Below are 21850 nucleotides of genomic sequence, written 5' to 3' on the forward strand. Positions count from 1 at the left end.
CTTAAGTAAATACTAGAACAGGTGAGACTCAGCTATGACAAAGATTATGCACATAAGGAATGAGTGACTGATTGAGGGAACAGGAACAAAAAAATATTTACATCTGCATTTCTAATCGTATATAGTGATGACATGGAACACGCTATCAGAATTTATAGAATTTTCTTACAATGTTTCTAAAGTTTCCCAGAGTTTTTCCTTTACAGGATTTCAGATATTTTATAATTTTTTTTCAAGGTTTAAAATTGTGGTAAAATACATGTAACATAAAGCTTATCATCTTAACCTTTTTAAAGTGCATAGTTCAATGGTATTAAATACATTCATAATATTGTGTAACCATCACCACCATCCATCTTCACAGTTCTTTCCATTTTGTAAAACTGAAATTCTGTACCCAGTAAACACTAACTCCCCGTTCTCCCCTCCCGCAGCCACTGGCAACCTGTCTACTTTCTGTCTCTATGAAGTTGACTAAGTATCTTATAGAAGTGGAATCATACTGTATTTGTCTTTTTGTGACTGGCTTGTTTTATTTAGCATAATGTCCTCAAGGTTCATCCAAGTCATGGCATATTGTGGAATTTCCTTCCTTTTTAAGACTGAATAATATTCCATTATATGTATAGGCCACATTTTGTTTATCCATTCATCTGTTGATGAACACTTGGGTTGCGTCCAGCTGTTGTGAATAATGCTACTATGAACATGGGTGTACAAGTATCTCTTTGAGACCCTGCTTTCAGTTCTTTTGGGTAAATATCCAGAAGCAGGATTGCTGGGTCATATGGTGATTCTATTTTTAATTTTTTTGTGAACTGCCTTACTGTTTTCCACAGTGGCTGTACACACCTTCCCACTAATAGTGCACAAGGGTTCCAGTTTCTCTGCATCCTCATCCACACTTACTGTTTCTGGTTTTTGTTTTTTTGGGTTTTTTTTTTGATGATAGCCATCCTAATGGGCGTGAAGTGGTATCTTATTGTAGTTTTCATTTGCATTTCCGTAATGATCAGTGATGCTGAAACACTCTTGTGATGGTCAAGTGTGGGATTTCTCATCTCCCACATCATCTGATACAACAGCCATAATTCTGTCCCCATTGTACAGATGGAGAGACTGAGAGGGCTGGGTCTTGCCCAAGGTCACACTCAGGTCAGGGGCAGAGCTTGACTTGAAGCCAGGAAGCTGGGTCATGTATGGGCATCAGACTGCCTGGGGTTGAATCCTAGTGCTGCCATTTGCTGGCTGTGACTTCTGGCAAGTCATTTTTTTTTTGCTTGGAGACTTCATTGTCCCCATCTGTGAAATGGGGACTCATGGAGCTGCTGTGAGGGTGCCTGGGTACCCAGCACATGATTGATAATTGCTAACTGAGCTTCAGACATCAAACCCTAGCCCACCCTCACTTTTCGGGGCCAGAGGACACTCAGACTTGGGCCGGGGGCGTGAAGAATAAACTTTAATCTCTCTCGGAGTGGGGCCTCTAGTTAGGCTGCTCTCTGGGTGGGGTCACAGAGCCGTGCACACGCACTCGGTATAGGCAGGTGAAGCGTGGGTTCCCCCAGTTGCTTGATATCTTCATCTTGACTGCTCCAAAAGTCCTGGGAGGGTGGTTCTAGAAAAGAGTCACAGACGGGGGGCAGCTTGCCATAGGCCCCCACCCGGCCTGTCCAGAGGAGTGTTTGGGAGAGAAAGGGAACCCTCCATTTCCTCAGGTGGGGAAACTGAGGCTCAGAGAGCAGAATGTCCCAAAGCCACACAGTAAGTTGCTACTCAGGGGCTGGGATGGAAGGGGATGAGGCCAGAGGACAGATAGACTGTGATGAGGAATGCGTCCCAGCACAGTACGTACGTGCTCCGGGACCCTGGGCAAACCACGGCCTCTCTGGGCTTCAGTTCCCCGTCTGTAAGAGGGAGCGGTAATATCTGCTTCTCAGGGTTGCCGTAAGCATGAAATGAGATCTTGGGGCCAGATGGCTTACTGGCACCTGGCACACAGTAGGTGCTCTGTAAGTGCTTTGCCCTCCCCTTTTTGCACCCTCCCCAGAGGGGATGGAGCCCAGTGCAAAAGGGGGCCTTGGCCTGTGAGATCTCACTGGATGGTCTCAACCTACCAGGGAATTACACCAGGGGAAACTGAGGCCCAGAGAGAAAGGGAATGGCCTGAGATCACAGAGAACGTTTGGTTGGGTCAGGATTTGGGTCAGGGTTAGCCTGATTCCCAAGCCTGGACATCCCACTGAGCCTCAGGGCCATTCCAGCAGCCACCCTCTGGTCCTGCTTCTGTCCCCAACTCCCTCCCCTCCAGGCCTCAGCTTCCCCACCTGTGGTTGGACCAGGTGCTGATCATGTGGCCCCCAGTATGGAGACTCTAAGTTTGAGGCCAGCAACCCTGGCCTGATGGGCCCCACCTGCTCAACACCTGCTGTCCCTGGTAGGAACCACAGCGGGAGGGATCCTGGGCAGGTCAGGGAAATGGAAGCGAATAGGTCTCCTCAGGGTCCTACCCTAGGCCCTGGGCAGTAGCTCTATCACTCTGGGCCTCAGTTTCCTCATCTGTCAGTGGGTTAGTGACAACTGTGCACCTCCTCGGGCTGCTGGGAGATGAAGTGGGGGCCCCTGGGTAAAGCCCTGCACGCAGTGTGTGTTCATCAGGTGCTCAACGTGGGCAGCTTTTCCTAGGTACCTGGAGCTGGAACATCTGAATGATGTTTTCTGGCTGAAACTGGAACGCTCCCAGGAACACCTCCTTCTTTGGGGAAACTTCCATGCCCTGGAGAATCAGAGCCACAAAGAAAGTGTCAGGCACAGGTAGGACATCTAGAGGGTGCTGCCTTCTCCCAGCCGAGACTTGCACACCTCCCAGGATGGGGAGTTCCCTACCTCTTTGGGCACCGTTCCATTGCAGCACAGAGTAATGAATAGGAAAGAGCATTGGACTGGGAGTCAGAAGGTTAGGGGTCCACTTCTAACTCTGCCATAGACTTGTAGGGTTTGATGTTTCCCTGCCCTTTCTCTGAATCTCCAGTTTTCTTATCCGTAAAATGGGGGCTTAATGGTCTCTGAAGACTAAATTGGCTCTGAAAAGCTTGGGTTGAAATACAGTACTGTTTACCCCCTTTCCTTGAAGGCTGTGATCTGACCCCAACCCTGGCCATTCCCAGCCTTAAGGTCCAGCCCCTGCAGGCTTCGGGAATTGTGCAGACAGTTTATCACAGTGCCTGGAATACTGCCATTATGAGCTGTCCCCTCCCTCAGTTAAGCATCGCTCCCAGCCAGGGCATGCTCACGTAGATGACGAAGTCCTTGGGGGCAGTGTCCAGGCTGCCTGACAGTGAGATGGTCTTGGGGATGTGCTGCAGTGTCAGGTTGGACAGGTAGACCTTCTGGGCCAGTTGGATGGTCACCTGGCCTCTGTCACCCGAGAAGGCCCAGCAGTTGCCAGGTGTCATGTTGGGCTAGAAGTGGCAGATGCAATGAGGGCTTTGCTGGGTGGGTGGGTGGGTGGGGGAGAGCAGATTCCTCATCCCACCCTGGGTTCCTAGACCTCATCGGCCCTCCTGGATGAGCCAGATCCTTCCTGTCTACAAAGCTTGGCTCGAGTACCACCACCACCAGGAAGATTCCCTGACTATAGGTAGCAAGGATAAGCCTTCCCCTCAGCCCAGTGCAGCGAGGGCAGGGGCCTTCTCAGGGCCCTGAGGGTTCCCTGCCCTCAAGACTTGAGGGCTGGGGGAGGGGCCCTTTCCAGTGCCAAAGCAGGCTGTCCTTGCCCCTGTGCCTGCACCCCCAGGGGTCCCTGCTGTCTGCACTCGCCTCTTGCCCTTGCTCCCTGACTTTTCCCCAGAGCCCCCCCTCGCCCCATCAGTTGCCCCCTTTCTCTGCCTCTGCACCCCGCTCTCTTGTTCCTACCCCTGCCCCAGGCCCCCACCCCCTGCACTCTCGCTCCAACCTCTGCCTTCAGTTCCTGCCCCCAGGCCCCTGACCACACTCCTGCCACTCTCCCCAAGTCCTGCCATTCCTCCTGCCTCAAGGATCACGTCCGGGGGCTGTGCATAGTTCCACAGCCGGATCCAGTTCCAGTAAGAGCGAGCCTTGTCGTGGTTGTATGTGGCTGACGTTTGCTCATAGTCGATGGAGGCCCCTGTATGGGAGGTGATGGTGCAGGGTTGGGGGGAGAGGTGTCTCAACTGAGCAGCCCTGGCTCTGCCTGGTGGAGGGGAGACTCACTATGTGCCGGGGGAGCACTTTGGAAGAGTCATTGGTGCTCTCTGGACTTTAGTGTTCTCCTCTGGGAAATGGGAGTAATAATAGTAACAATAATAGTAGTAATGATAGCATCCATTTCATAGGGTTGTTGTGAGGTTACAAGGAGTTAATACACCAAACTGTTTTTCCAGCAGCGCCTGGTGCGAAGTAAGGTGCTTGCTCACTTACGTCAGCCTAGTTACTATAACCCGGTTTTTATTACTATGGCCATGATTATACCCATTTCACAGAGGAAGAAACTCCGGGCCCGAGAAGTTAGACTGATACTTTCTGACCCTACATCTCCTTGGGCCTGCGGGTGCCTGCGTGAGCTGGTACTGTCTGCACAGGGCAGCCCACCCTGCCGGCCCACCTCCCTGCTTTCCACACAGCCCCTCACAGGGGCATCTTTCACGTCGGTTCCCTTAGTCTGGAACGCTTTTCCCTACTCACCAGGTCTCAACCCAGCGTCCTCCTTCCCACCCCTCTACTGCAGCCACTGGCTTTATTTTTCCAAGGCACGATTCCCAACTGTGATTGGTCCGTGGTCAGTCTCCCCAGCCGGGCAGGGACAGCTCTGCTGACCCCTGGATTTGGAGGATGATGGGTGGGGGAGGGCTGGGGAAGGGCCTCCCCTCCCCACCTCAGCTGCCATGGGAGAAAACGGAAAACCGTAACAAGGAGACCAGCTGGGAGGCAGAGGTTAGCTCTGAGGACAAACTTCCCAGCAGCAGGGTGTGCCCCAGACCAGAACTGAAATCACCCTCTGAAGGGTTTCTAAGGAAACTGGAGGTGGGCCGATTGGTGGGGCAAGGGGGAGGGGGAGGGGGGCAGGGGGAGGCACTCACCTATCGACTTCAGGGCAAAGTCCGGCTTTTCAATGTAATCTCCTTGGATCATCTTCATTATTTTCTGGGCCATTTTTTGCTGAGAAGGCAGAAAACCCAAGCTGTGCACTGGTGCGTTCTTACGGATCATGGTCCACAGGTGTGTTCACACCAGGTGATGTGTGCCTTCAGGACTCCCTCTTGTCCCTACCTGCTTGCCCCTGCGTGGTCCACACACAGGGCTGCCCAGTGCTATGCTGTGAGGAAGCCCAGGGCCAGCCCTATCCCACCCATGGGGTTACTTAGTATTTTCACACCCACGGTGATGGGATGTCACACACGCAGGACCAGGGGTCTCAGTGAAGTTAAGGGCAGGGGAGCTGGAGTCAGACCTTTCCTGCTAAGAGCCCTTGGGCTATTTACCGCCCCCTGAGTCTCGATTTTCTTGTCTGTAAGATGGGCTGATAATCGCGTCCACCTCCTACTTTTGCAAGGATTAGAGCTGAGACTCAAAGCCGCTACTATATGCCAGGACTGTCTTCGGCTTCACGTGTGGTCACTCTTATGCCCCCACAGCAACCCTAGGAGGTATGTACTATTATCATCCCCATTTTAAGGAGGAGAACCCTGAGGCACAAAAGGGTAACTTGTCCAGGGTCACACAGCTGTTAAGAGGCAGACCCGGGACCTTGGGTTCTGGAGTTCAGGCTCTCAACCACTATGCTCTGTTGCCAGAGAAAGACCGCAAAGCATTTAGCATAGTCGGTGCTCAGTAATCACTGGCTATTATTCTGTTAGACTCTTCACAGCTGTGACAGATTGTATTTTCTAAAAATGGCTGCAAAAATGTCTCCCGTTCCCCGCTCCTCCTTCAGTGTGGCTTTGACACCCTTCTCATGGAGACGTGGGACTTCAGTTCCCTCCCCATCGGTCTGGATGGGCCTGTGACTATGGCAGGAGTGATGCTGTACGACTTGTGGGCTCAGTCCTAAAAGGTGAACCGCCTGCTTCTCTGGGGACGCTCACTCTTGAAAGCCAGTTGCCGTGTTGTGAGGAAGCCCGTGCCATACGAAGGGACCACTATGGGTGCTTTAGTCAACAGCCCTGAGTTCCCAGCTGACAGCCAGCATCAACCTCCAGACAAGTGAATAAAGATTCCTCCAGATGATTCCAGACCCAGCTATTGGGTCACCCCTAGCCTTCAGGTCTTCCCAGCTGAGGCCCCAGACATCATGAAGCAGTGACAAACCATCCCTGCTGGGTCCTGTCTGAATTCCTGACCCACAGAATCTCTGAACATAATAAAATGGTAGTTTTGCATGACTATGTTTTAGGTTGGATTGTCATGCAGCAGTGGTAACTAAGATGATAGCTAGAGTGTTATAGGGCAGTGATTATTACTCTATTTCGTTGATGTGGAAACTGAGGCACAGAGAAGTAAGAGCTGAACTCCAAAAGGTAAGAAGAGATTTTGCTCATAAAAAGATAAAAAAAGAAAAGATATTGCATCTATAAAATAAGAATAGGAAAATAAGAATATGAAAAGGAGCACCGAGAGAACAAAGAGGAAACCGTTACGAATTCAGAATACATTAGCAGAAATGAAAAATTCAGTAGAAGGTTTGGTAGATAAAGTGACAATGTTTTCTCAACTGTAGAGCAAAAAGATAAAGAGAGGAAAATGGGGTGAAAGGAAAAAAATCCCAGAGTATTAGTTTAGGAGTTTGACATCCACATAATGAGTAGTTTCAAAACTGAGAATAGAGCAACCAGGGCCAGGGGGAAATCATCAATTTAATCACATGATTAAAGAACATTTCTTTTTTTTTTAATTGAAGTATAGTTGATTTACATTGTTATGTTAGATTCTGGTGTACGGCAAAGTGATTCAGTTATACACATCTATATATTTTTCAAATTCTTTTCTATTATAGGAAAAGATGTTGAATATAGTTCCCTGTGCTGTACAGTAGGATCTTGTTGTTTATCTATTTCACATATAGTAGTGTGTATATGTTAATCCCAAACTTGCCCTCTAACTTATCCCTCCCCCCTTTCCCCTTTGGAAACCGTAAGTTTGTTTTCTATGTCTGTGAGTCTGTTTCTGTTTTGCAAATAAGTCCATTTTTATCATATTTTAAATTCCACATGTAAGTGATATCATATGATATTTGTCTTTCTTAAAGAACATTTCTTAGGACTAAAGAACACATGTTTCCAAATTAAAAGGGTTCCAAGTGTGGCCAGCCCATAGGCATATTATTGTGACATTTCAGCTATAAGGTAAGATGTAGGGCTTCTAGGTACGATGTAGTAAGTTACAGAGAACCAATGATCCCACTAAAAACAACTAGAAAAAGCCAGATAGTTTACTAAATCATATTTTAAAACCATCACTGAGCTATGAAAGAAACAGGAACAGAGGGACTAAAATTCTAGAGAGGGGACAACCACTCTAAAATGTGCTGACATTCTTAAAAAAATCCCTGGGGCATTTGATGATTCTGGGCATGGGTTGAGGATCTGAGTTTGGGTCAGACAAGGGGCTGCTACTGGTAAAAGAGAAAGTAGCAAAGTTTTTAACAGTTACATACAGAGGTTGAGACAAAATTGGAGATTTGAGGAGCCTTGACCATGACCACTTTCCTCCATTAGATGCTAACTGAACCCCAAGACTATGTAAGAAGCTAAAGGGCTACTTTGAAAGCTTCTGAAAGGCAGAATAAAACTTCCTGGTCTCACAAGCCTTAGTAAACAAAGTCCCTCTGAGGAAGTGGACCCCAAAACAAAACAAGCAAGAGGTTAAAGCCTTAGAACAGTGATTCTCCTTATTGTGTGCCAGAATCACTGAAGGACTTGTTGAAACATAGACAGTTGGTTCCCATCATCAAAGTATATGATTTGGTAGGTCTGGGTGGGGCCCATTAATTTGAAAATGTTAACATTTTTCCAGTTAATGCGGATGCTGCTGGAATAGGGGCCTCACTGTAAGAACTCATGCCCTAGAAGAAATGCTAAATCAATACTGAGTAGCTACAGCTGTGCTTACCTGAGGGCACTAAACCAATTATGGGTACAATTAGAGGCTGAGAATCCAAGCTTGACCCTGGCAGGTAAGGCTTCCAGTGGGGTCAGAGATTTTGTATCCAAAATTGGAAACTCAAAGCCCAGAAATAAATCCATCCACCTATGGTCAATTAATCTTTGACAAAGAAGGTGAGAATATATTGATACAATGGAGAAAAGACAGTCTCTTCAGCAAGTGGTGTTGGGAAAGCTGGACAGCTACATGAAATTAATGAAGTCAGAACACAGCCTCTCACCATACACAAAAATAAACTCAAAATGGCTAAAAGACTTAAATATAAGATATGATACCATAAAACTCTTAGAAGAGAACATAGGCAAAACATTCTCTGACATAAATTGTACCAATTGTTTTTCTTAGATCAGTCTCCCAAGGCAAAAAAATAAAGCAAAAATAAACAAATGGAACCTAATCAAACTTATGAGCTTCTGTACAGCAAAGGAAAACATACACAAAATGAAAAGACAACCTACAGACTGGGAGAAAATATCTGCAAATGATGCGACCAACAAGGGCTCAATTTCCAAAATATACAAACAGCTCATACAACTCAATAATAAAAAACCAAACAGCCCAATCAAAAATGGGCAGAAGACCTAAATAGACATTTCGCCAAAGAAGACATACAGATGGCCAACAGGCACATGAAAAGATGCTCAACATTGCTAATTATTAGAGAAATGCAAATCAAAACAACGAGGGACTGCCTCATACCAGTCAGAATGACCATCATTAAAAATTCTACAAATAACCAATGCTGGAGAGGGTATAGAGAAAAAGGAACCCTCTTACACTGTTGGTGGGAATGTAACTTGGTGCAGCCACTATGGAAAACAGTATGGAGGTTCCTCAAAAAGCTAAAAATAGAGTTGCCATATGATCCTACAATCCCACTCCTAGACATGTATCCAAACAAAAGTATAATTCGAAAAGATACATGCACCCAATATTCATTGAAGCACCATTCACAATAGCCAAGACATGGAAACAACCTAAATGGCCATCAACAGATGAATAAAGAAGGTGTGGTACATATACATATATAAAGTGGAAGACAACTCAGCCATAAAAAAGCATGAAATAATGCCATTTGTGGCAACATGGATGGACCTAGAGATGATCATACTAAGTGAAGTATGTCAGAAAGAGAAGGACAAATACTATATGATATCACTTATATGTGTAATCTAAAATATGACATGAATGAACTTATTTACAAAACAGAAACAGACTCACAGACATAGAGAACAGACTTGTGGTTGCCATGGGGGAGGGGAGGTGGGGGAGGGATGGACAGGGAGTTTGGGACTAGCAGATGCAAACCATTATATATAGAATGGGTAAACAACAAGGTCCTACTGTATAGCACGGGGAGCTATAATCGATATCCTGTGGTAAACCATAATGGAAAATTATGAGAAAGAATATATATGTATGTATGACTGAATCACTTTGCTGTATAGCAGAAATTAACACAACATTGAAAATCAACTATATTTTAATAAAATAAATTAAAAAAAATTGGAAACTCAAGAGGCCTCAAACACATGGCAGTCTTTCCCATCAAGACATTTACCAGGACTTCCCTGGTGGTGCAGTGGTTAAGAATCTGTTTGCCAATGCAGGGGACATGGGTTCGATCCTTGGTCCGGAAGATCCCACGTGCCATGGAGCAACTAAGCCCGTGCGCCACAACTACTGGGCCTGCACTCTAGAGCCCACGAGCCACAACGACTGAGCCCGCCCGCCACAACTACTGAAGCCCGCAAGCCTAGAGCTCAAGCTTCACAACGAGAAGCCACCACAATGAGAAGCTCGCACACCGCAACGAAGACCCAGCACAGCCAAAAAAAAAAAAAAAAAAAATTACCAATTTTTGAAACTGCACGGGCAGGAGGCTAGAGGGTTAAACTGAAAACCTCTGACTAAATCCTATAAAAATTGCAGTCCAGGTCTGAACCAGTTCAATGCATGTTTACATAGAAGTGATCAGTATACTTCATCTTCCTTACAAAGAAAAGGGGGAACTCTCCCTGTTTGAAATTATAATTATCTGGAGCATCTAGTTCTTTTGTAAACAATGTCCAGAAAACACTAAAAAATTACCAGACATGAAAAGGCAAGACGATAAGATTGATACTCCAAAGAAAAAACGGAAAATAGGATACCATAGATGATCCAGATATTAGATTTAGCAGACAAGGATTTAAAAATAATTGTGACCAGTATGTTAAAATAAAGGAAAAGACGGACAGCATAGATGAAATGATGGAGAATTTCACCATAGAATTAAAATCTATGAAAAAGAATCAAATATATATTCTAGAACTAAACAATACAATATATGAAATTAAGAACTTAATGGAAAGTTTTGAGTAGATTGGACAGAACAGACTACAGGATTATTAGTTAACCTGAAGAAATATGAAGAGGAAGTATCAAAACTTAAGCACATAGAGAAAAAGAATGAAAAAACAAGCAAACCAGGTAATAATACAGGAATTATGTGGAAAGCACTCTAAAGTTTAGCATAGATGTAATTGGAGTCCCAGGAGAGGAGATAGATAATGGGGTAGAAACAATATTTTAAGAAATAATAGCTAAGAATTTTCCTAAACTATTGAAAAAAAATCAACCCAGAGAGTCAATAATTTCAGCAACCCCCCCAAGCAGATTAAATATAGAACACTGGAGGTAAAAAGAATATCCTACAAACTCTCAGGAATGAAAACAGATCACACTCAAAGGATGAATAATAAGAGTGACATTAAACTTCTCTAAAGCAACAGTATAAAATAGAACACAATAGTGGACGTCTTTCAGAATCCTCAGGGGAAATTTTCCTATCTAGGATTCTATTCCCAGCCAAACTATCAATCAAGTGCAAGAGTAGAGTAAAGATGTTTTCAAACACGCAAGTTCTTAAAAAAATAATATACCTCTTATTTTGCTCTTTCCCAGGAAATTATTGTGGGATATGCTCCACCAAAACTTGGGATATGAGGAGTGGGGCATCAAACAAAGAGAGGTCAGGTGTTTGGGGCAGAATGGCCAGCATCTCACCTCATCTGACATGGCTTCCATCTTCTGGAGCTTGGCAATGAGCTGATTCAAGTTACCTCGGAGGTCCTGGATTTCCCCAGCATGATGTTGCACCTTTTCTTGGTACATCCTTATGAGGAAGGAGTGAGAATATGGACTGACCAATTTGTGATGATGCTGCTATTACCCTCAGCTTCTACCTTTGCCAGTCAGCCCACAAAGAACTAGCTTCACATTTTTCCACTCTCATGGGCCCATCCCTGAACCTACCCAGAAAGTTCTTACCTCTAAAATATTACTCATGCTCTTCCTTCTGCTTGGACTATCCAACTATCCTTAAACCCATCTCATTCCTTCTAAATATTTGAGTATTTTGTCTGCATTTAAGGATGCTGCCACCAGGTGGTATCTTTTTGGTTAAAATTTCTTATTTGCTGAGCACTAACTATGGGCCAGGAACTATTCAAGACAGTTTACATCTTCTTTAATACCCATAATTACCTAGAACAAGGTGGATGTTATACCTCACTCATAAATGGGGAATCAAAGGCCCAGAGATGTGACGTGACTTGCATAAGTTTAGCCAGGTAGGAAGTATGGAAGCTGGGATTTAAACCCAGGTTTTCTGGCAGAGCCCACATTCTTAGCCAATACGTCTCAGGTCCTGGCTATAGCTCTGGTTTTTAGGTGATAATAGGACTATTTAGCAGACTCTTCTTACCTCAATCTCTGCAGTGGACCATTTATGCTCTCATCCTGGTGGGGTGTTGAGGAAAGCAAGGGATCTTCTTCAGATGACCTAATCTGGGCCCAATAGAGTTTCATCCATCCATCCTCCCACAACCATAAATCCATCCACTCATCCACTTTCCTATTTATTCTTCCACCCACCGACCCACCCATCCACCTGCCATACATTCAAAATCCAATTTACCCTTCTTTTCATTCATCCATCCACATACACTTCCATCCACCCTTTCCCATCCATCTGCTCCTCCATTTATCCAATCTTTCTTATCCATCTACCCTCCTATCCATCTGCCTTACCTTATCCATTGACCGTCTCATCAATCCATGCACGCATGCATCCCTCTACCCTCCCATCTATCTACCATCCCACTCAACTATCTATTCATCCATCTATCCATTTACTCAGGCTATCCCATCTGCCCTCCCATCCATCCACTCTCTCATCTGTACACTCTTCCATTCATCCATCCATTTTTCCCCCCATCCCTACATCCATTACTTCCATCCCCCATCCATTCACATTCCCATCTGGCCATCAAGACATCCAGCGTTGATCGTGTCCACCCTGTGCCTGGCATTGAGGTGGACATTGCTGGAATGAATCAGACCTGGCTCTGCCTTCAAGGACTCCTAATACAGTTGGGGAAATAGTTATTACCAAAAAATTGCATTTATGTTTACAGAAAATTGTGGGAGAGGGGAATGTGACTACCTCTGCTTAGGTGTTCCTGGAGGAGGTGACATTTTAGCTGGATCTTGAAGCATATATATGATGAAGTTCATGAGGGGAGAAGAGCAGAGGGAAGGACAGGCCCATCAGATCCCCTTTCTCTCTAGGGCTCTTTTCTGTCCTTAGACAGGGAGCTCTGGCCATTGGTTTCCTCCTCCTTCTTCTCCAGGAACCACAAAGCAAATGGTCTCATCTCAGTTAAGCAGAAGAACAAACTGCCTTGAATAGAGAGAAATGTGTTCCCTGGCCTCACCATCCCACTCTAGGTGGGGGCCTTGACAAAGAAGAGATGGGTCACTTCTGGGAATGAGTGACAGGAGAGGCGTCCTGGAGGAGGAACTATGCCTCTGGTCCTCAAAAGTCACATTTTGGCAGGAGAAATGGGTTCCGGGTGGGTGGCATGGCAAAGGCAGAGATTTGGAGCTGGAATGAGTCAGGAACTGAGTAGGGTCCAGTTGTGACCCGAAGAGTGAAAGGAGCTTATGAAGGCGACATTGACTGGCTGGGGTGAGGCCAGTCAGTGGTGGGGCCTGAAGAGAGCACACACTCACCTGCCAGACATCCATTTTGGACAGCAAGTGCATAGAAAACATCCAGAATCCTGTGGGGATGGGGGAATGAGAATGAGCCATTTAAGGTGAAAGGTTAAGAGCTCTGGAGTGAAGCCATCTGGATTCAAATCCCAGCCTTGCCACTTACTAGCATTTGGGAGAAGTTACTTAATCTCTCTACACTTCCGTTTCCTCCTCTGTAAAATGGGAATAGCAGTCATATGCACTTCATGATTGAATGATATCATATATGCAAAGTGTCTCCCATAAACCAAATAATCTGTCTCCTCTCTCTCTCCTGTCTCAATCTTACTGGGGATAATTGACAGAAGAAAAGGGGGTGTGGTCTCCCCTGCATTTTATGATATCTGTGCTGCCTGAAATCTCATTATTCAAGCCATTATTAAAAGCTTGTGAAACCCATTGGTTGTTCATGATGAAACACTCAACAAACCAGGAATAGAATGGAGCTTTCTCAGTCTGAAAAAGGCCGTTTATGAAAACCCACAGTTAACATCATACTTAATGGTGAAAGACCGGAGGTCTCCTCTTGCCAGTTTTCTTTTTCTTCCTTCCTTCCTTCCTTCCTTCCTTTCTTCCTTCCTTCCTTCCTTCCTTCCTTCCTTTCTTTCTTTCTTTCTTTCTTTCTTTTTTCTCGCTTTCTTTTTCTTTCTTTCCTTCTTTCGTTCATCTTCCTTCTCTCCTTCCTTCCTCCTTCCTTCCTCCTTCCTTCCTTCCTTTCTTTCTTTCTCTTTCCTTCCTTCTTTCGTTCTTTCATCTTCCTTCCTTCTTTCCTTCCTTCCTCCTTCCTTCCTCCTTCCTTCCTTCCTTTCTTTCTGTCTTTCTTTCCTTTCTTTCTTTCATCTTCCTCCCTCCCTCCCTCCCTCCCTTCCTTCCTTCCTTCCTTCCTTCCTTCCTTCCTTCCTTCCTCCCTTTCTTTTGACAGCACCGTGCAGCTTGTGGGATCTTAGTTCCCAGACTAGGGATTGAACCCGGACCCTGGCAGTGAAACCAATGAGTCCTAACCACTGGACCACCAGGGAATTCCCTGCTCTTGCCATTTCTATTTAACATTATCCTGGAGATTATAGCCAGGTCAATTAGCCAAGAAAAAGAAATAAAAGGCAGATGACATGATGTTGCATATAGAGATCCTAAAGTATACAAGACTGGTGTCTTGCCCAGTGTCAGCAGTAACACATGAATTTGGCAAGGTTGCAGGATACAAGATCAGTACACAAAAATCAATTGTACAGTTGATCCTTGACAACAAGGAGTTGAAGTGTGGAGTTCACTTACATACAGATTTTTTTCAATAAATATACCTTCAGCTCTCCATGTTGGGGGGTTTCACATCTGCAGATTCAACCAACTGCTGATCGAAATTTCCATCTGCGGTTGGTCAAATCTGGGGATGCAAAACCTGCAAGTAAGGAGGGCTGACTGTATTCATTGTACCACATGAATTTATATAAGGGATTTGAACATCTGCAGACTTTGGTATATACAGGGGTTCCTGGAACCAGTCCCCCTGAGGATACTGTATTTCTAAACACTAGCAATGAACAATGTGAAAATGACATTAAGAAAACAATTCCATCTATAACAGAATGTCAAAGAATAAAATACTTAGGAATAAATTTAACAAAAGAAGTACAAAATTTTCACTCTGAAAACTACAAAACATCATTGAAAGAATTAAAGGAGGCATAGAGTTATTCATCAATAATGGAAAGACAGCCCAATGTTCATAGATTGGAAGACTTAACATTGTTCAGGTGACACTACTCCCCAGATTCATGTGTGGATCAATGCAATCCCTATGAAAACCCCAATGGCCTCTTTTGTAGAAATGGAAAAGTTGATCCCAAAATTCATATTGTAATGCAAGGGACCCACAATAGCCAAAACGATTTCTAGATTTCAAAACTTACTGTGAAGCAACCAATCCAGGGTAGTACTAGCAAACAGATAGACATATAGGTCAATAGCATAGACTGAGAGTACAGAAATAAACCCTCATATTTATGGTCAATTGATTTTCAGTAAGAGTACCAGACAATTTAATGGAGAAAAGAAGTCTTTTCAATAAATGGTGCTGGTACAATTGTATATCTACTTCAAAAGAATAAGGTTGGACCCTTACCTCACACCATATACAAAAATTAACTAAAAAATGAACCATGGACCTAAATGTAAGGGCTAAAACAATAAAAATTTTAGAAGAAAACATGGGAGTAAATCCTCATCACTTTGGGCTAGACAATGGTTTCTTAGATATGACACCAAAAGCACATATCACAAAAGAAAACACAGATAAATTGGACTTAATTAAAATTTACAATTGGCCTTAATCAAAGGACTTTATCAAGAAAGACAACCCACAGAATAAGAGAAAATATTTGCAAATCATATATCTGATAAGGGACTTGAATCCTGACTAATAAGGAATTTTTAGAACTCAAGAATAAAAAGTCAAACAATCCAATTTAAAAATGGGCAAAGATCTGAATAGACCTTTCTCCAAAGATATACAAATGGCCAATAAGCACAAGGAAAGATGCTTAACATCATTAGTCATTAGGGACATGAAGTAAGAACCATAATGAGATATCACTTCTCATGACCTAGGATGGCTGATAAAAGACAGACAATAATGATTGGAAGGGAGATCAGCTCAGTGCTTAGCGTCCACTTAGAGGAGTGGGATGGGGAAGGTGGGAGGGAGACGCAAGAGGGAGGAGATATGGGGATGTATGTATATGTATTGCTGATTCACTTTGTTATACAGCAGAAACTAACACACCATTGTAAAGCAATTATACTCCAATAAAGATGTAAAAAAAAATAATGATTGGAACCCTCACACATTGCTGGTGGGAATGTAAATGGTGCAGCCATTTGGAAGAGAAGTTTGGCAATTCCTCAGATAGAGTAATCCAGCAATTCTACACCTAGGTAGAATAAAATTCCCAATAAAATTGCGAACACGTGTCCATGCAAAAATATTACAGGAATGTTCATAGCAACTTTATTAATAACAGCCAAAAAGTAGAAACAACCCTAATGTCTATCAGTTGATGGATGGATAAACAAAATGTGGCTTACCCATACAATGGACTTTCAGCCATAAAAAGGAATGAAATGCTTACGTATGCTACAAAATGGATGAACTTTGAAAACACTGTAAGTGAAAGGAACCAAAAGACAACATATTGTATGATTCTATTTATATGAAATGTCCAGAATAGGCAAGTCCATAGAGTCAGAAAATAGATTAGTGGTTGCCTAGGTCGAAGGGGAGGGGGCATGGGGAATGGCTGCCAGGGACTGGGAAGTTTCTTTCGGGGGCAATGAAAATACTGGAATTTGTTAGTAGTGATGGGTGCATTACTTTGTGAATATACTAAAAACTGCTGTATTATACACTTAAAAATGGGGTTATTTATGATATCCTTAATAACCTTAATAAAGCTATTTAAAAGAATCTTATCTGTTGGGTTATGTTGCCTAGGAATTTCTAATTTCCTAGGAAATTCTCCCCCCGCTCCAAACCCCGTGGTGCCCTTAAGTGGAAGGAGGAGATTCCTTTGCTTGAAAAAGCAAAGCTGTGATGCGGTGGTGGTGGTGGTGTCTGATAGGAAGCCATAGAGACCCAGAGAGAGAGAGAGAGAGAAATGAATATCATACATGGTCTGGGGAGAGCTTTACAGTTTTCAAAGTTTTTCTTAGCTTTCAAAAGATTTTCTTGGTCATTGTTTCATTTAATCTTCCGAGCAACACTGATTAGACAGATGAGGAAACTGAGGCTCCAAGAGGGGCAGTGTCTGACCCAGTGTCACATAGTCAGTGCCAGAGCCCTCACTCTTTCCCTTCCCAGGATGGGCAAGAGCCCAGGGATACCTCCACCTGGGATGGGGCAGGGCTCTGGATACACACCAAAAGCGCAGAGGATCAGAACACCTGTCTTTCCCATGAGCTTGCAGAGGGACAGATTGCATCTGGAAGACAGAGAAGCAGTGGTCAAGGCGAGGTAGGGCTTTGCACAGCCTAGTAAGTCTTAGCCTGGCTCTTGCCCCGTTCCCACCCCAAGAGACAGGCTCCTTTCTGGGCAATGACACTCTCTCCCTAATGCTGGCCATATTCTGTGGCTCCTCAGCATCTCAGAGGAAAGAAAGCTCTTACCTCAGTATCTGGGGCCATCAGAGATCAGCTCACAGTGGTCACCCATGTCCTTCTCACTCCCTCCATCTATATACTGTTTGTCCCCTCCCTTCTTCTCTCCCGGGAAGTGCACCCTTCAGGGTTTTGTTCAAATGTCCCCTCTGCCTACAACCTCCAGAGTCAACACTTCCAGCTTGGCACTGTTTTTGGTGTCTGCCTGCCCCACCCAACTGAGAGCTCATGAGTGATGGAGGCCAGGTTGGGCCCAGAGTAGGCATTAAGGAAGCGTTTAGAATATAAACTTTAAATGAACGAATGAAGTGGAAAACTCTTGCAGGAATTTAGAGGCATTTGCATGGGCAGGGAACAGAAAGGGAAAGAATGGGACAGGCATTGCAGGCGGGAAGAACGGCCTGTACAAAGGTATGGAGGTGGGAAGAGGAATAGTGGGTCCAGGGAGTGAGAATCCTAGCTGGCCCACTGTTGGCCCAATGGATCCACAGCAGAAAACAGAATAAGAGGAGCTTGGAAAGAAAGGGAGGGACAAGATTTCAGAGGGCTACAGGCTGATGTGCTGGAGCGATGGGGAGCCACACTGGGGTCTGGGGTGAGGCGATGTGATAAAAACCAGTTTTGAGATAGCTTATCTGAGGGGAGGTCCAAACCAGTGACGGGGCTGCCATGGTCACCAGTGCACGGTTCCAGTCCCCATAACCCTCCCCTCACCTGCCCTTGCTCACCTGCAGGTGTTGAACAGAACCTGGTGGGCCTGAGTCCTCAGGAAGCAAGCCAGGCGGCTGATCCAGGCTGTGGAGAAGACAGGGAAGCAGTGAGTAGCTGCACCCTCATTCTTATCCTGCAACAACTCACAGGGGTGAGACCCTGTTGTTGGGAGACCCTCTCAATTTGCCATTCGAGCCCAGGACAGTCCTTTGCTCTACTTATGGGTAAGCACCAGCTTGGAGTGAGTACTGGAACTATAGTAAACCCGCTAGCAACCGGTGGTTAATAAACACTTAAAAGTGACTCAGGCACATGAGAAGTCTGAGATGTCCTTGCTAATGTCCATTCCCAGACACTGAGAGCTTCTCAGTAGAAGAGTCCTTGTCTGGTTCATCCCCGGGTGCCTAGCATTGCCCCGCATTGGGGAGCTAGGCAAAAAGTAGGGGTTCAGGATGGATGAATAGGTGGAAGGATGCATGGATAAATGGAAGAATGGGTAAGAGAACGGCTTGGAAGATAGATGAATAGGAAGATGAATGAGGATGGGAGAATGAGAGGGGGGTTAGAAGGATGAATGGGTTGATGACTGGATGGATATGAATATTAACAAATAAAGGTGTGGGTGAATTGATGGATGACTCAGTGAACGGACTGGAGGGGTGGATGAACTAATGGGATACATGGATATCCCAGAAGGTGGATATGTGAACAGATGGTTGGATACATGACTGAGTGGATGAATAGTGGAAGTGTGGCTGGATGAACATAGAAGACTGATCTTTAGGGTGTGGTCAGAACCATGTCCTTGAAGTGAGGGTGAGTTGCATCAAATCATTCCCATGACTTCAGAGGCCAGCCTGGTGGCAGAGTAGAAAAGGCCTGGCAGTTAGCTTCTCCTCCAGACAGCAAGTCTCTCTCTTAGTCCCTCTCTCCAACCGTCAGAGAGCCTCGCTGGAATGACACCCCTGACACCTCTGAAGGGAAGACCCCCAGAGCTCAACCTGCAGCCCGACTTGAGGCTGGGCCCTCTTCCCAGGCCCATGTTGATGGCCCAGGCAGCTCTTCTGTGTATACGTACACATACATCCCAGCATGCACTGGGTCAGGCCTGAGGCATTGATGCGGATAGGCAACAGGAAGGTGTCACCTGCAGAGAGCACAGGGCTGTCATGTCACTGCCAGCCTCTGGGATATGGTGCCTGCAGACACCGGGGGAGCATCCCTGCCCCCTGCCCTGCCCCTCCCCTTGCTGGGTGACCCTGGGTTGTCCATTTGACATCTTTGAGCCTCAGCCCCTCACTGCCCACAATGACCCTGGGATCCCCTCTCCCCTCCCTTCTCACTTGTGTTTGACAAATCCTCCTCTGTCATCCTGCGGGTGTTCCGGCCTCGTTGGGTGACCCTGGCAACAACAAGATTCACAATTGCATTTTACAACTTACAAGGAGTGTGGAGTCCCCATTTTCTAGATGGAGAAACTGAATTGTAGAAAAGTTTGCTCAAGAACACAGGACTGCGAATCAGGGAGAGACCCAGGTCTGGCTGACCCCCGATGCAGGTCTCTTTAGAGGAAAGGACTCAGTTTGCTATGGCAGTCTTCCAAAAGCCACTCCCTCCTCTTACTGGCAGAAGGCTGGTTTTGGTCCCTTGTCCCCTTCTCCCCCAAGTGATTTAGATGGTCCTGATTGGTCTCAGCCTGTTGTATTCTCAGTCCCCTTGCTGTTGGCACAAGGATGGGGAAGTCTGCAGGGGTGAGGTGTGGGGGTGGATACAGGGGTCTGGGACTTGGGGGAAAAGTTTTCTCACTGCTAAGCTGATACCTACAGGATGCAATACCCACTCTCCTTCCACCCTATATGACCATGCTTCTGTGTGACCCCTGGGACAGTGGTAGCCATCTTGTGACCATGAGCGGAGGCCAAAAGGGAGAGCAAAAAGATGGCAGGAGGGACTTCCCTGGTGGCACAGTGGTTGAGAGTCCGTCTGCCGATGCAGGGGACACGGGTTCATGCCCCGGTCCGGGAAGATCCCACATGCCACGGAGCAACTAAGCCCGTGTGCCACAACTACTGAGCCTGCACTCTAGAGCCCATGAGCCACAATTACTGAAGCCCAGGCACCACAGCTACTGAGCCCACGGGCCACAACTACTGAAGCCTGCGCGCCTAGAGCTTGTGCTCCACAACAAGAGAAGCCACTGCAATGAGAAGCCCACGCACTACAACGAAGAGTAGCTCCCACTCGCCGCAACTAGAGAAAGCCCGCGCAAAGCAACGAAGACCCAACACAGCCATAAATAAATAAATAAACTTAAAAAAAAAAAAAAGATGGCAGGAACCTGCATCTTGGCTGGCACTGCAGAACCTCAGAATTAATGTTCTCTGGAGCCACCCATATCTTGGGACCTTTGAATATGTGAGATAAATTTTCTTTATTCCTTTAAAAATTTTTTAATTGAAATATAGTTGTACAATATTTTATAAGTTACAGGTGTACAGTACAGTGATTCACAATTTTTAAAGGTTATAGTCCATTTATAGTTATTATAAAATATTAGCTATATTCCCTGTGTTGTACATTTTTCTTTCTTTTCTTTTTTTAAAATTTTTATTGGAGTGTAGTTGCTTTACAATGTTGTGTTAGTTTCTACTATACAGAAAAGTGAATCAGCTATACGTATACATATTTTCTTTATTTCTTAATGTAATGGTCTCCAAACATCATTTTTTGTTATACTCCCAATGTTATTTATATATATATGTATAGCTATACATATATATATATCTATATATATATATATCTACAAGTGTGCTGATATATTATTTGCCCTTTCAAATGTACAAGCTTTATTTATACCTGCCTGAGGAATATAAATTAAAAGAGGATGAGCTAAAGGAAAATACACACTGAAGTTCTAATAATTTTTCCCCTCACCCCAGTGAACTGTTTTGTACACCCTCTTGGGATATACACCTGTTCTGGGGACCCAGACGTAGGCATCATTTTGAGCTGGAATTTCCATCACCTGCAGCCAGAGGTCTCCTACAGATAAAGATGGCAGAGATGTGTGTTTTCTCATTTACTATCTGTCTCCCTCACGTGAGCTCCACAGGGGCAGGGACCACACCCATCTGGTGCAATGCCATGCCCCCAGCACTCTGCCCAGTGCCTAGCACACAGAAGGTGCTCAGTAAACGCGTGCTGAAAAGGTAACAACTCCACCACTTCCTGGCTGGGAGACTTTAGGAAAGCCGCTGTCTAATCTCTCTGACCTCAGGTGCTGCATCTGTAGGCGCAGCTGGTAATGCCCGCTGGCTTCCATGAAAAGGCTGAGGGGCAGCATTTTGTAAACTGTCAAGGGCTGGGCAGAGGGAGGGGATGCTGTCCTCACCTCCTGGATCTGACCTCCTTGGGGACGTGGACCACATTTCTGCGTGGGTCACATGAGTTCCCAGGGCTCCTTGAGGACCGGGGCATCGATGTCCTTCTCTAGGATGGGGAATTGGTGGCAGGGCTCTCTGGGAGTCGGTGAGGAGGAAATGGCTACTCCTGCTGCCACCTCCTAGCGTTCCCTGGAAGGTGCCATGTGGAATCTTCCCTGGGTCAAGGGGAGCTGTTGGCACTGTGACCTCACAGAGCAGGTGGGGATGGTCAGCCCAGTCTCTAGCTTGGCCCTGGAACTTCCCCTTGGAGGAACCCATTCTGACCAACTTTCCACTTTAAA

General features: G+C 45.4%; 1 protein-coding gene across 1 annotated transcript; it reads right to left on the minus strand.

The window, feature by feature from the left end:
- Positions 1-1486: 1486 nt before the first annotated feature.
- Positions 1487-21603, minus strand: SUN5 (Sad1 and UNC84 domain containing 5). Its single transcript, XM_030830924.2, has 13 exons — positions 21518-21603; positions 19470-19528; positions 19205-19273; positions 18144-18210; positions 17179-17240; positions 13240-13289; positions 11930-11964; positions 11230-11338; positions 5100-5178; positions 4032-4147; positions 3294-3461; positions 2690-2776; positions 1487-1618 (listed from the first exon to the last, which is right to left on the minus strand). The coding sequence occupies exons 1-13, from the start codon at positions 21601-21603 to the stop codon at positions 1487-1489; spliced, it is 1119 nt and encodes a 372-aa protein (XP_030686784.1).
- Positions 21604-21850: the final 247 nt, after the last annotated feature.

Source organism: Globicephala melas, chromosome 15, assembly GCF_963455315.2.
Source record: "Globicephala melas chromosome 15, mGloMel1.2, whole genome shotgun sequence".
NCBI classification, from domain to species: domain Eukaryota; kingdom Metazoa; phylum Chordata; class Mammalia; order Artiodactyla; family Delphinidae; genus Globicephala; species Globicephala melas.

Coding starts and splice junctions, on each gene's coding strand:
- SUN5 (XM_030830924.2), bottom strand. CDS start 21,603: ATGCCCCGGTCCTCAAGGAGCCCTGGGAACTCATGTGACCCACGCAGA. Junction 5,179..11,229: donor TGGAAGCCATGTCAGATGAG/GTGAGATGCTGG, acceptor CTGCCTTCTCAG/CAAAAAATGGCCCAGAAAAT. Junction 2,777..3,293: donor CCAAGGACTTCGTCATCTAC/GTGAGCATGCCC, acceptor CTGATTCTCCAG/GGCATGGAAGTTTCCCCAAA.